The 13,276-nt window shown below is 48.2% G+C and overlaps 1 protein-coding gene across 4 annotated transcripts; it reads right to left on the reverse strand.

The window, feature by feature from the left end:
* Window positions 1-1,864: 1,864 nt before the first annotated feature.
* CENPL (centromere protein L) lies at window positions 1,865-13,227 on the reverse strand. Of its 4 annotated transcripts, none has more exons than XM_069979512.1 (5): window positions 13,179-13,227; window positions 9,541-9,714; window positions 8,852-9,103; window positions 7,526-8,065; window positions 1,865-2,436 (listed from the first exon to the last, which is right to left on the reverse strand). In XM_069979512.1, exons 2-5 carry the CDS (start codon window positions 9,709-9,711, stop codon window positions 2,362-2,364), a joined length of 1,038 nt encoding a protein of 345 aa, XP_069835613.1. In that variant the 5' UTR covers window positions 9,712-9,714; window positions 13,179-13,227; the 3' UTR covers window positions 1,865-2,361. The 4 variants fall into 4 exon arrangements, with proteins under 4 accessions (XP_069835613.1, XP_069835611.1, XP_069835614.1 ...); XM_069979510.1 differs by lacking the exon at window positions 13,179-13,227 and adding an exon at window positions 12,979-13,162; XM_069979513.1 differs by lacking the exon at window positions 13,179-13,227 and adding an exon at window positions 13,056-13,150.
* Between the last annotated feature and the right edge of the window lie 49 nt (window positions 13,228-13,276).

A 13,276-nucleotide genomic window follows, 5' to 3' on the forward strand; every position in this document is an offset into this window, starting at 1 on the left:
TAGTTTTTCACATACTCTTCTACCACAGCGTCTTTCTGGGTTTTGTACGTTTATATATTTATTTACAGTAACTTTGTACAATATTACAATTTCCAATAAAAAATAAAAATAAATGCAAAGAGTGTGGATGTCATGCAGAGAGTATCCAGCCATGGACCAGAGGAGGAGACAAACTCCTTAAAGGGATTATCCAGGATTAGAAAAAGAACAGCTGCAATAACAGCGCCACCCTTGTCCTCAGGTTGTGTGTGGTATTACACCTCAGCTTTATTCACTTCAATGGAACAGAGCTGTAATTAGGGCTGGGTGATAAAATCAAATTAATTAATTGCAAATTTGATTTTCAAAAAACAAAACAAAAAAACCTGCGCTCTGACCTGCAGGGGGAGCAGTGGAGCTCAGGCCCCAGGTGGTGCGGTTACTGATGGCCTCCAGCTTGAACATGAAATGTGGCCGGGCTCCTGCAGGTCAGAGCGCCCCCTGTTTGGCGCAGCGCTGCCATGTCTGCACCCAGGAGCAGCCGGGCAGCCCCCAGGGGAGAGACCCATTACAGCGCCCCTCCCCCACCACGCCAAGTAACAGACACTACTACTACGACCACTATATACCGCTATCCTATATATACTGTATACACCATCCTGTCATCACCATATAGAGGAGTTACAGTATCTATACGGCCCCCACATCCTGGTGCTCTGTTACCATATATCTTCTATAGTGATCACAGATTGATTGGATGTTTCTGGCTCCTTACTGTGAATACATGATATAACAGCAGAACAGTGATTGCAGCTCTGGAGGTCCTGAATTCACTCTGGAGGCAGCGCACTTCAAAGTATAAACACTAGAGGGCAGCAGATCTCCAGCCTCCTTGTTACTGTGTCTACCTAACACAGATGCTGCAAAGCTGCAATTACCATCATGCCTGGAAAGCTTTAGCTTGGTTCTCCAAGCATGATGGGCATTGTAGTTTTGCAACAACCCCTCGCTTAAAGGGGTACTTGAGTGAAAATCTTTTTTTTTTTCAAATCAACTGATACCAGAAAGTTATTTAGAGTTGTAATTTACTTCTGTTTAAAAATCTCCAGTCTTCCAGTACTTATCAGCAGCTGTATATCCTGCAGGAAGTGGTGTATTCTCTCCAGTCTGACACAGTGCTCTCTGCTGCCACCTGTGTCCATGTCAGGAACTGTCCAGAGCAGCAGCAAATCCTCATAGAAAACATCTCCTGCTCTGGACAGTTCCTGACATGGACAGAGGTGGCAGCAGAGAGCACTGTGACAGACTGGAGAGAATACACCACTTCCTGCAGGACATACAGCAGCTGATAAGTACTGGAAGACGGGAGAGAATACACCTCAGGTCACCTGGCTGGGCCTTACACCTGGATCGGTAGGATTAGGTCTAAATGGTGGCCAGAGAATTGCAGATGTAAAATACTGAGCTGAAATGCGTCTTATATTACTGATAACCATCAGATCTTTTATATTACACTGAAAAAGGTTTATTAGTCAAACAAGACAATAACACACACAATACTGCAAGGGACGAGAACTCAATAATAAAAAGACACAAAGTGCTTCAACGGGTGATGGGTTCACAGCCAGTGTAAGGGTAAATCAAACGAGAGAGAAAGAGAGAGAGAGAGAGAGAGAGAGAGAGAAAGAGAGAGAGAGAGAGAATACCGATCAGAGAGAGGGGGGCATACTGATCAGAGAGAGGGGGGGGGGGGCATACTGAGAGAGAGAGAGAGAGAGAGAGAGAGAGAGGCATACTGATCAGAGAAAGAGGGGCATACTCAGAGAGAGAGAGACAGAGAGGGGCATACTCAGAGAGAGACAGAGAGGGGCATACTCAGAGAGAGAGGGCATACTGATCAGAGAGGGGCATACTCAGAGAGAGAGAGGGGCATACTGATCAGAGAAAGAGGGGCATACTCAGAGAGAGAGACAGAGAGGTGCGTACTCAGAGAGAGAGACAGAGAGGTGCGTACTCAGAGAGAGAGGAGCATACTGATCAGCAAGAGAGAGGAGCATACTGATCAGACACAAATTATTATATACAGGTATATACATATATAACAGATCCTGGAGAACGGCCTCTCTTCGTAATGAAGTAGCTGCCGCTCTCCAATCTCTCCGACATGTTCTGAGGTTCGGGAAGGAGTCGGAATCTTATGTAACTGATCGCTGCTTCCTATTAGGACTGTAATATATGAGGCTTGTGTGTCATCACCGACTGCTGCTTGTTGTTACTGACGACACCGGAGGCTTCCATACATAAGCCGTACGTAGGCTCTCAGTGTCAGAGGGGGGGAGGCAGCGGCAAGGACGTCTCTATATACAGGTAGCATGTCCGTTGTCAGTAGTTGATGTTATTGATGGCCAGCTCCGTGATGAATCCCAGCACTCGGATAAGATAATCCTTATTGAGGAACTAAGGAGAAGAAAAGACAGAAGAGGAGTCATTATAAAGCCTGATGGATGTAACGTACACAATCCTTACAGCCATCCCCCGGTGATAAGATGGGCTCCGACTGCTGGGACCCTCAATCATTTCATGAAGGAGGCTCTTATGGTGTCCCTGGTCTGACATGTGCCCTGCTGGTCATCTCTATGGGCCAAAGAAAGGACAAGAACAGCGCTCAGCTATGTCCGTCCAGGGCCGCAGCGTGTCTGACCGCCGCTCCATTCACACACTCACAAAGGGGACAAGCGTCTGTGGTGGGCTCCTACAGAGCAGGACGTCCCACCAAACCAAACCACTGAATTTACATATTGTTCGAAATGAAGATATAGTGGAAGTGGTGCTGAGGATGAAGGTCAGAGAACTACCCTCATCCTCAGCATCCCCGCTCTAAAGGAACATAACAGCAGGTTACAGTCCTCGAATGCTGTTAGATTCCCTATAAACACTGTATATACAGAGCATTAAGGGCTCTGTATATAGTATATACAGGCTAAGAAAAACATGGCCGCTTTCTTCCTCTCCTGTCCTCCGGTTGGGTGTGGGGGGTTTGTGGTGCAGTTCTATTGAAGTGAATAGAGCTAAATTGTATTTCTTTAAAAGGAATACCTGTTCCTTTACTAATCCTGGCGAACCCATTTTCAAGGGGTTGTTCACTAAAATGTTCTCAAATCAGCTGGTGACAGAAAGACTGATTAGTAATTTACTTCCGTTACAAAATCTCCAGTCTTCAAGTACTTATCAGCTGCTGTATGTCCTGCAGGAAGTGGTGTATTCTCTCCAGTCTGACACAGTGCTCTCTGCTGCCACCTCTGTCCATGTCAGGAACTGTCCAGAGCAGGAGAGGTTTTCTATGGGGATTTGCTGCTGCTCTGGACAGTTCCTGACATGGACAGAGGTGGCAGCAGAGAGCACTGTGTCAGACTGGAGAGAATACACCACTTCCTGTAGGACATACAGCAGCTGATAAGTACTGGAAGACTGGAAATGTTTAGTAGAAGTAAATTACAACTTTCTGGTACCTGTTGATTTGGAAGAAGATACCCCTTTAAGTGACGGCTGTCAGTTGAACACTCATTTGGCTGACAGCCATCACTCCTCCATACACATGAATAGAGAGAAGAAGGGTAATCTACTGCCACACTCCTCCTCTCTCAGAGAACATAAGATTTAGCTAGTTGAACCCCACTATGCCTGATCCTTTGCTCCCTGACAGGAGAGGAGAAGCACAGTAGATGGCCGGATGATTCTGTTAAAAATCAGAGGGTACGGTCACTGTTTTTTTAATGTATACAGAGAATTTTAGTATTTAACCCCTTAGGGACCAAGCCTGTTTGGGCCTTAATGACCAGGCTCATTTTTCAAAATCTGACCTGTCTCACTTTATGCGCTTATAGCTCAGTGATGCTGTAACGTATGCTAGCGATTCTGAGACTGTTTTCGTAACATACGGCACTTTATGTTAGTGGCAAAATTTGGTCCCTGTCTTGTGTGTTTTTTGTGAAAAACATCAAAATAGAATGAAAAATTTGAAAATTTTGCACTTTACGAACTTTGAAATTCTTTGCTTCTAAAAAAAAAGAAAGTCACATGACAAAAATTAGTTAGTAAGTCACATTATTAATATGTCCTCTTTATTCTGGCTTCATTTTGTAAACATATTTCACTTTTTTAGGGTGTTACGGGGCTTAGAAATTTATCGACAAATTATCAAATTTTCATGAAATTTCCAAAACTGATTTTTTTTAGAGACCAGTTCTTTTTTTAAGTGGATTTAGGAGGCTTGTATATTGTAAACCCCCATAAGTGACCCCATTTTGGAAACTACACACCTTAAAGAATTAATCTAGGGGTATAATGAGCATTTTAACCCTACAGGGGCTGGAGGAAAGTATTCACCATTAGGCCAAAAAAATGGAAAATTTCTAAGATTAAATTATCTCATTTTCATAATAAACATGAGAGAAAATGCACCCCAAATTTTGTAACGCAGGTTCTCCTTAGTACAATGGTACCTCATATGTGAGCATAAACCACTGTATGGGCACACAGCGGGGCTCAGAAGGGAAGGAGCGCCAATTAGCATTTCCAGTTCAGATTTTGCTGAAGTTTCTGAGCTCCAGGTGCGTTTGCAGCTCCCCTGTAGTGTCAGCAGAATAAGCCCCTGCCAAAAGTCACCCCATTTTGGAAAGTGCACCCCTCAAGGAATTCATCTTGGGGTGTGGTGACCATTTTGACCCCACAGGTATTGGAGGAAAATATTAAAAACTAGACCGTAAAAATTAAAAAGATTTAATTTTTCCAATAACATGTTTGTTTAGTTTGAAATTTCTCAATTTCACTAGGAACAGGGGAGAAAAAGCACCCCAAAATTTGTAACGGAGGTTCTCCTGAGTACAATTGTACCCCATATGTGGGCATAAACCACTGTGTGGACGCACAGCAGGGCTCAGAAGGGAAGGAGTGTCATTTTAGTTACAGGCAATATGTGGGTGTTTACTGGTTATCTGGGGTGGTAATGGACAATCTGGTTACGAGCAGTCTGTGCCAATCTGGGGTGGTTACAGGTAATCTGGGGTGGTTAGGGGTAATCCAGGGCAATTGACTTGGTAACAGGCGTAAAAAAGTGGCGGCACCATTTGGAACAAGCGATCAGTGGTATATAGTATATACCGCTGATTACTTGTACTGGGACCACACCGGGTGGTCACCGATCATTGCCCCATGCTCTCTGCCACCTCCGGTGGTGGAGAGAATGAAGCTTTGATCATTTTTAGGAATCCATCACTGTGAACAGAGTCTCTTCACAGAGATGGCGGCGGCCATCTTGGATCAGATGGCCGCCCTGGGAGGGGAGGGTCAGTGACCAGGTCACTAGAGTTAATTCTGGAGATGGGGGGGGGGGGGGGGACATGTTCTCATCTTCTCTCACTTTGGATTCACGGTGAGAAGAGATGAAAGCATTTAGCTGCGCTGGCAATGCCCATTACCGGCCGGCGAGGGGACTTGCCGGGACTGACCCCACACTCTGCCCCAACCCCTCAGCTACCTCCGGTAGCTGAGAGGAGGGGGCTGCGGGCATTACCGGCGCCGCTGCACTATTCTGCACCATCGCCATAAAGAGCTGATGGCAGCAGAATAGAGCCCATTAGTGATCGCCGTAAAAATCCGTATCGGCGGTCACTAACAACATAATACATGTATTCTCTGGGTCACTACGGTTACGGCGATACCACATTTGTGTAGGTTTTTTTTAACTATTATCACTTTGGCGCAATAGAAACTATCTCCCTAGCAAAAACCCACAAAAACTGTCGCCGCATTGCAAGATCCATAGCGTTCTCATCTTTTGCGCGACAGAGCTGGTTTGGGGCTTATTTTTTGCGGGAAGATCTGTAGTTTCTATTGATACCAAGTTTTATATGTATAGGACTTTTTGACCTCTTTCATGACGTATTTTCTAAAGTGGATTGATAAAATACAGCTATTCTGGTACTGTTTTTTTTACAGCGTGTGTCGTGCGGTATAATTATTGATATCGTTTTATAGATTGGGTCGTTACGGACGTAACGATACCAAATATGTATAGGATTTGTGTTTTTGATCACTTTTATGTCACGTTTTATTGGGTATAGGGAATGAAATGCATCTTTATTATTGGGGGGGCTGTGTTGTGTTTGGTGCACATTTTTTTTCACTTTTTTTTACTTTTACACTAGTGTACATTACTTAGATCACTGATACAATACATTGCAGTACCTGATGTACTGCAATGTATTGTATCATGCCTCATGCTGACAGGCAATAGCCGCGGCCACCCCTGTCAGCATGAGGCATCTCCACGGTAAACCCCGGGGACCTTCATTAGGAACCCGGGATCACCATGGAGACATCGGAGGACCGGACGGCACCACGGGACATCGCGATCACGTAAGTGACCCACGGCGCCGTCCGGGATCCAGCGGGACCCGTTAGATGCTGCTGTCATGGTTTGACAGCGGCATTTAACGGGTTAAACTGCCCGGAGCAGAGAATCCTCCGCTCTGGGCAGTTACAGGAGGGTGTCAGCTGACCGCTGTTCACCCGCTCTGCTGCCGCCGGGCGGTAATTTATTCCGATGCGTCCGCCGTTAAAAGGCGTACGCATCGGAATAAAGCCCATTAGTGGCCGCCGTGAAAAGGCAACATGACGGTCACTAAGGGGTTAAAGTGTATCTGTCATTTAATTTTTTCTTTTTGCAGAAATCAAAAGTACAAGCGATTTTTAAGAAACTCTAATAGGTTTTATTAAGCAAAAAAGCCTCTTTCTGTGCTCAAAAAGCTATTTTCCTACCGTCCCTCATAACTTATCTGTGCATTATCAGGCAAAGTCGTCTTCATTACAAAGAAGCAAAGTGAAGACAGGTTCTGCTGTGTCCATTATAACTTATGGAGGGGGAAGGGGCCAAGGGGGATGAGTGAGCAGCGAGAGCAGAGAAGCAGCTGTACAGTTTGGAGACTGTCTGGGCACATAAAATGCTGGATTCACAGGTCAGAAAGGTCAGTGCTTATCTGGGAGCTTGGTGATAGAAGATTACAGGATGCTGTGCTGGGCAGGGCTGCCTTTTCTCCTCTCTGTGCTCACTCATCCCCCTCGACCCCTCCCCTCTCCATAGAATATAATGGACACAAACATCCTGCTTCTTCTGCAGTGAGGGGGGGGGGGGGGGGGGTAGGAAAACAGCTTTTGAGTACAGAAGGAAACTCTTGCTTAATAAAACCTATTGCAGAGTTTGTTATAATCGCTTGTACTATTGATTGGTTTCTGAAAAGTGAAATTTACATGACAGGGACACTAACAAAATCCAATTTCTAGTTTGGCTGTAAAATCCCAGCAGATTTCCTGGAATGCTGATCCAAAACCTGCTCTGGATTTTTGCCGCGGATTTTGGCCTTATATATTATGATCCCACCATTAATATTATTCCACCATTGTATGCTGTGATTTTATTGGACTGCTGGAATACGTTTCTTTTATCCATTCCACCATTGTGTCCACATCCAGAATGTCAGGGACTTACCTTCACTTTCCCGTCACAATGCGCTGACACCACGGACGCAGTCACCTTCACCAGCTGTGTGGCCGATAAGTGGACTCTAAAGTGTCTGAAGAAATGTGAGTAAAGGCAATGGAATAAATGGTCGACTTCCTCCACAGTCACCTCCTCCTTGGATTTGTGAATATCTTTCCATAAAGTTTTAAAATCCTCCAGCTGGACGTTATAAGAAATGTTCATGGGAGGCTCCACCGGGACGGAAAAGACCAGCTCGCTGGTCGCATGTCCCTCCACTTCACACCCCGTCCACATGGCCGCCAACCACTTAAGGTCCTGAGAACTGATCACCAGTCTACCGAAACAGCAGTCAAAGTTCCTCTGGAACCAGTTCCCCACTATAGCTGTGAGGGCCTCGGCGCCATTGTACAGGAAGAGCGGAAGGCAAGTAAACGCCTCCGGTACGGCCTCTAGTATATCGTCCTCCGTGTACGTTGCACAAAACCAACCGGTCCACACAACGCGGTCCTCTGTGCCGGCCGTGGTCAGCGAGGGTTTGGAGGAAATCTTTCAGAAAAAGAAAAGATGTGAGATTACGTACATTGTTGTCACGCACATATACGCAAAGCGAACTCATCCAATAGCTGCCCAAGGTCGCTGCTACATTGAAAGAGGCTTTTTTGATTAAAAAAACCTATTACTGAGTTTCTTAAAATCGCTTTTACTATTGATTTCTGCACAAAAATATTTTAAATGATGGATTACACTTTAAAGGAGAATCCCATGAAAAAAAAAAAATCTGCTGCAGGAACATAATATACAATGTATACATAACCCTTCCCGGTACCCTTGCAGCGCCTCTCTCACCTCTTCAGCGCAGCTGGCAGAAGTAACTTTCATCCAGGTTCTGTGTACATCGCGGTACTGGCTCCAGCAATGTCACGTACCCGACTGATGGTGGTGGTCGTGCTCCAGTATAGACTGGCTGTGCAGGCAATCCACCAGCCGGGTATGTGATGCTGCAGGAGGCCAGCAGCTGGCAGATATCAGGAAGGCAATGCTGCACGGGCACAGGTAAGTATTTTTTATTATGCCCCTGCACCCCACCTGCTTGCCTCTCTTTAAGGGGTTATCCACAATTAGAAAAACATAGCTGCTTTCTTCTGGAAACAGCACCACACCTGTCCTCAGTTCTATTGATGTGAATGGAACCTTGTTGTAACACCACACACACAACCTGAGGACATGAGGCGCTGTTTGTGGAGGAAAGCAGCCATGTTTTTTTTCTAATCCTAGATAAACCCTTTAAGCTTTATGTGATCTGGTCACCAACCCAGCTAGTTGCAGTCTCACCTGAATGAGCAGAGCGAGAGGATCTCTGTCCTTTCCCTTGAGTCCAGGGAGACACGAGAATGTAGCTTTTAGGTTCAGATCTGCGCCCACCTCAACGGCGAGACCCTTCTGCTTCTCAGCAGCGATGTGTGCAGACAGCTGCCGGGAGTACTCCTTCAGTCTGGTGTACGAGAACATGTGCATCGGTGTCACGCTGTACAGAGTCCATTGTTTTTGGAGAAGTAACGCCGCCTTAGCTGGATCGAGAGTCTCCTGTAATTACAATCGTTCGGCCATTAGTTCTGAGTCATCAAAAACTTTCTGTAAATTATGTTGTTCTAAATTTTTGTACACGCCGTCATCTTACAGTGTAAAGAGCCGCAGTGTGGATGGAACATTCTGGAAGATGGTAAAGCATATGCTGATCCATAGCACGGATGAAGTAGGAAGCATGGTAAGCCCTGACTCATGTTCCCTCAGGTTTTATTGTCAGAGTTACAATAGAAAGTTATGCTATGGGACGTCTCCATTGCGGCACTGGGAGCGGCTGGTTCAGGCTGGCAGTGGGGACGTCGCCAGCAGAACAGTGCGGGACGGGAACGGACCAGGAGACGATAAAGCAGCCGATTCAGAGAGGAGATGAGGAACCCTGGACAGCACGCTCCACTGGCTGCGATGTGGCAGCACATACAGGACGCCGGCCTACCTACCTCTAGGGGGGTGCTCTGGGGGATTTTCCTTTTGGACAAGCTTCGAAACGTAGACCGCCGCCGTGCAGAGGTTAAACTTCCATGAGGATACCGCGAGCTGTGGAAATGGCTGCTCCTTCGTGACGATCGCCGATTCCGGGGGGTTGACACCCCATCACTAGGTGTTTGCATATCCTGCGGAAAATAACACAACGTCACTGTATAGAAAACCAATTATTAGTTATTTTGAAAGCTTCCAGAGCGTCATGTGTACGGCCTCCCCCCGAGGACGGCTCATCGGCTTTATAAGGTGGAAAACCTCAACGTATGTGATGTGTGTGACTCCCGGGGATCCCAGGTCTCCCATCATCCGCTCTAGTAAATGCAGTCCTGTGCCATAAAGCGCACTATGTGAATGCTGTCCCGTTCTGGGTCGCTAGCCCCAGCAAACATGAATTTCAACCAATAAAGTAAGACAGAGACAGACCTTAGCAGAAATTTTCCTTGTTATTGTAATTTTCTTAGTACATAGCAGTACAACTTTAGTAAATAAATAAATTCACCACAGTGCTGTAGACGCGGGGTTGGTCTTCACGCCGCGGCTGCGGCGCTCTTCATACCCTCAAGTCCATAGAGGCTCTCACCCTCCAGATGGCCGGAAGTGGAGATCACGCGACGTTTCGGGATTAACCCTTTCTCAGGCGTATGTGTTTGTGTGCACCCACCACCATTTTATACTATTCAGTTGTCATAGCGACGCCTCACTACAAAGACATAACCATACGGTTAGGCACAATACATCTATTACATGTAACCATATCACGTACTACTTTATCAAATACCATAATGTATCCTCTTATCTAGTTTTCAAGGTTACTATACACTTCTATCAGAGATGGAACTATGCATTACTACACTTACAAAAATACAGCAAAGTTGCATATCTCATTGAGACCTTTAGGGTTAAGGGAATCAAGGCAATGGATCCAATACGTCTCCTTTTGGAGTAGTCTGCGTTTTATCTCACTTTCACTATTAGCAAATACCTGTTCTAATACTTGCCATCTCAAATCATAAACTTTGTGACCATTTTCTTTAAAATGTCTCGCTACGGAGGTCTCACCAAATGTTTTTCCTCTCTCCTCCTCTTTTTCTTTCACAATTTTCTGGGCATATAAACGGATCGCTGAGCGGTGCTCATTGAGCCTTACCCTAACTTCTCTGGTTGTTTGACCAACATAAACTGATCCACATGGACACTTCAGCATATATATAACATTGGTGCTCCTGCATGTATACATGCCCCTGATAGGTATCTTTTTGCCACTCAAAGGGTGCATCACTGAATCACCCTTGACAATGGTGTTGCAATTCTGACAAGAGAGACAGGGAAACGTACCTTTGCGACAAGACCTGAGTTTCATTTGTTTAGTCTTCCCTGTTCTCATGTCAGATCGCACAACCTCATTGCCAATGGTTTTGCCTTTTTTATATGCAAACATGGGGTTTTCCTTAAAGAGACTACCAAACTTGGTGTCCCGTGTTAATATTGGCCAGTATCTCAATATACATCTTTTAATCATGCTCGCATGTTTTTCATATTTAGATATAAACATGATTTTATTCTCTTTCTCATCTCTTATCTTTGGTTTCAGCAGTTCCTGTCTAGGAATCTTGCTAACATCTTCCGCTGTTTTTCTTACTTCTTGTCTCCTATACCCTCTGGCACAAAATTTCTCAATCATAATTTCACTTTGTTCTTTATATACACTTTCTTCTTTACAAATTCGTCGGGCTCGCATCAGCTGGCCCTTTGGGATACCTCTAAACGTGGACGGTGCATGATGTGATGATCGCAGCAACAAGTTGTTGCGATCACTCGGTTTTGTGTATAATCTGGTGTCTATCTGTCCATTCCTTAATGTTAACTCCACGTCAACTCCACGTCTCCACTTCCGGCCATCTGGAGGGTGAGAGCCTCTATGGACTTGAGGGTATGAAGAGCGCCGCAGCCGCGGCGTGAAGACCAACCCCGCGTCTACAGCACTGTGGTGAATTTATTTATTTACTAAAGTTGTACTCCCATCATCCGCACCAATGCAGATCCACCCATCCTCTATGGGAGCGACCGAGACAACCGGCCGGCTACGGGGCCGACCGAGACAACCGGCCGGCTACGGGGCCGACCGAGACAACCGGCCGGCTACGGGGCCGACCGAGACAACCGGCCGGCTACGGGGCCGACCGAGACAACCGGCCGGCTACGGGGCCGACCGAGACAACCGGCCGGCTACGGGGCCGACCGAGACAACCGGCCGGCTACGGGGCCGACCGAGACAACCGGCCGGCTACGGGGCCGACCGAGACAACCGCCCGGCTACGGGGCCGACCGAGACAACCGCCCGGCTACGGGGCCGACCGAGACAACCGCCCGGCTACGGGGCCGACCGAGACAACCGCCCGGCTACGGGGCCGACCGAGACAACCGCCCGGCTACGGGAGCGACCGAGACAACCGCCCGGCTACGGGAGCGACCGAGACAACCGCCCGGCTACGGGGCCGACCGAGACAACCGCCCGGCTACGGGGCCGACCGAGACAACCGCCCGGCTACGGGGCCGACCGAGACAACCGCCCGGCTACGGGGCCGACCGAGACAACCGCCCGGCTACGGGGCCGACCGAGACAACCGCCCGGCTACGGGGCCGACCGAGACAACCGCCCGGCTACGGGAGCGACCGAGACAACCGCCCGGCTACGGGGCCGACCGAGACAACCGCCCGGCTACGGGGCCGACCGAGACAACCGCCCGGCTACGGGGCCGACCGAGACAACCGCCCGGCTACGGGGCCGACCGAGACAACCGCCCGGCTACGGGGCCGACCGAGACAACCGCCCGGCTACGGGGCCGACCGAGACAACCGCCCGGCTACGGGGCCGACCGAGACAACCGCCCGGCTACGGGAGCGACAGAGACAACCGCCCGGCTACGGGACCGACGGAGGATACCGCCCGGCTACGGGAGCGACAGAGACAACCGCCCGGCTACGGGACTGACAGAGACAACCGCCCGGCTACGGGGCCGACCGAGACAACCGCCCGGCTACGGGACTGACAGAGACAACCGCCCGGCTACCCCCCACCCCCATCATTGTCAGGGTCAGTGGGGGCCGCCGTGGTCTTACATGTGTCACATATCCCAGTTTTCTCCAACCTGTGGCAGAACTACAATGCCCAGCATGCTTCAGCTGTCAGGGCATGCTGGGAGTTGTAGTCTGAGCTGAGGCTCCGGGACACAATGTAACGCAGCTGCAGCTCTGAGACATCACAGGACGATCAGAGAAATCCGCTAAACTAGAAGCTCAGTGTATAACTGTGTGACGCGCATGCGCAGATCTCTGTGTGTCTCTCCCATTCACCGCAGTCTCCTCTCCCTCAGCCCCGGATACAGCAGCCATACCTATATACAAGCAGCGTCCCTCCCCGCACTCCAGAAGAAGCCGCTGCCGCCTCCCGGTACACAGCGCCGCCTCTCACCACACACCGGCCGCTGTACTATCCTCCTCCTCCATTTTGGCGGTTACACTATTCAAAATCCTTTCACTTCCCGGAAGTTACCGCAGCCCGAGCGAAAACGAGACGTGGAACGCAAAACAGAACCTGATAACGTCATCGCGCAAAAGCGCAGCTACCGTGCCCTCAGTAAACATGGCGGCTTCTCCCTCACGTGCTCGCCAGACTGAAATGTGTTTGGCCCC

The sequence above is a fragment of the Dendropsophus ebraccatus genome, chromosome 8, assembly GCF_027789765.1.
Source record: "Dendropsophus ebraccatus isolate aDenEbr1 chromosome 8, aDenEbr1.pat, whole genome shotgun sequence".
Classification (NCBI taxonomy): domain Eukaryota; kingdom Metazoa; phylum Chordata; class Amphibia; order Anura; family Hylidae; genus Dendropsophus; species Dendropsophus ebraccatus.

What these genes read in the sequence shown, in the direction of transcription:
- CENPL (XM_069979509.1), bottom strand. Translation starts at nt 12,759, where the DNA reads ATGCTGGGCATTGTAGTTCTGCCACAG. An exon ending in GCATTGTAGTTCTGCCACAG is followed by an intron (nt 9,715 to 12,732) that starts GTTGGAGAAAAC and finishes TATTTTCCGCAG; the next exon opens with GATATGCAAACACCTAGTGA. An exon ending in CCCAGAGCACCCCCCTAGAG is followed by an intron (nt 9,104 to 9,540) that starts GTAGGTAGGCCG and finishes TTGTAATTACAG; the next exon opens with GAGACTCTCGATCCAGCTAA.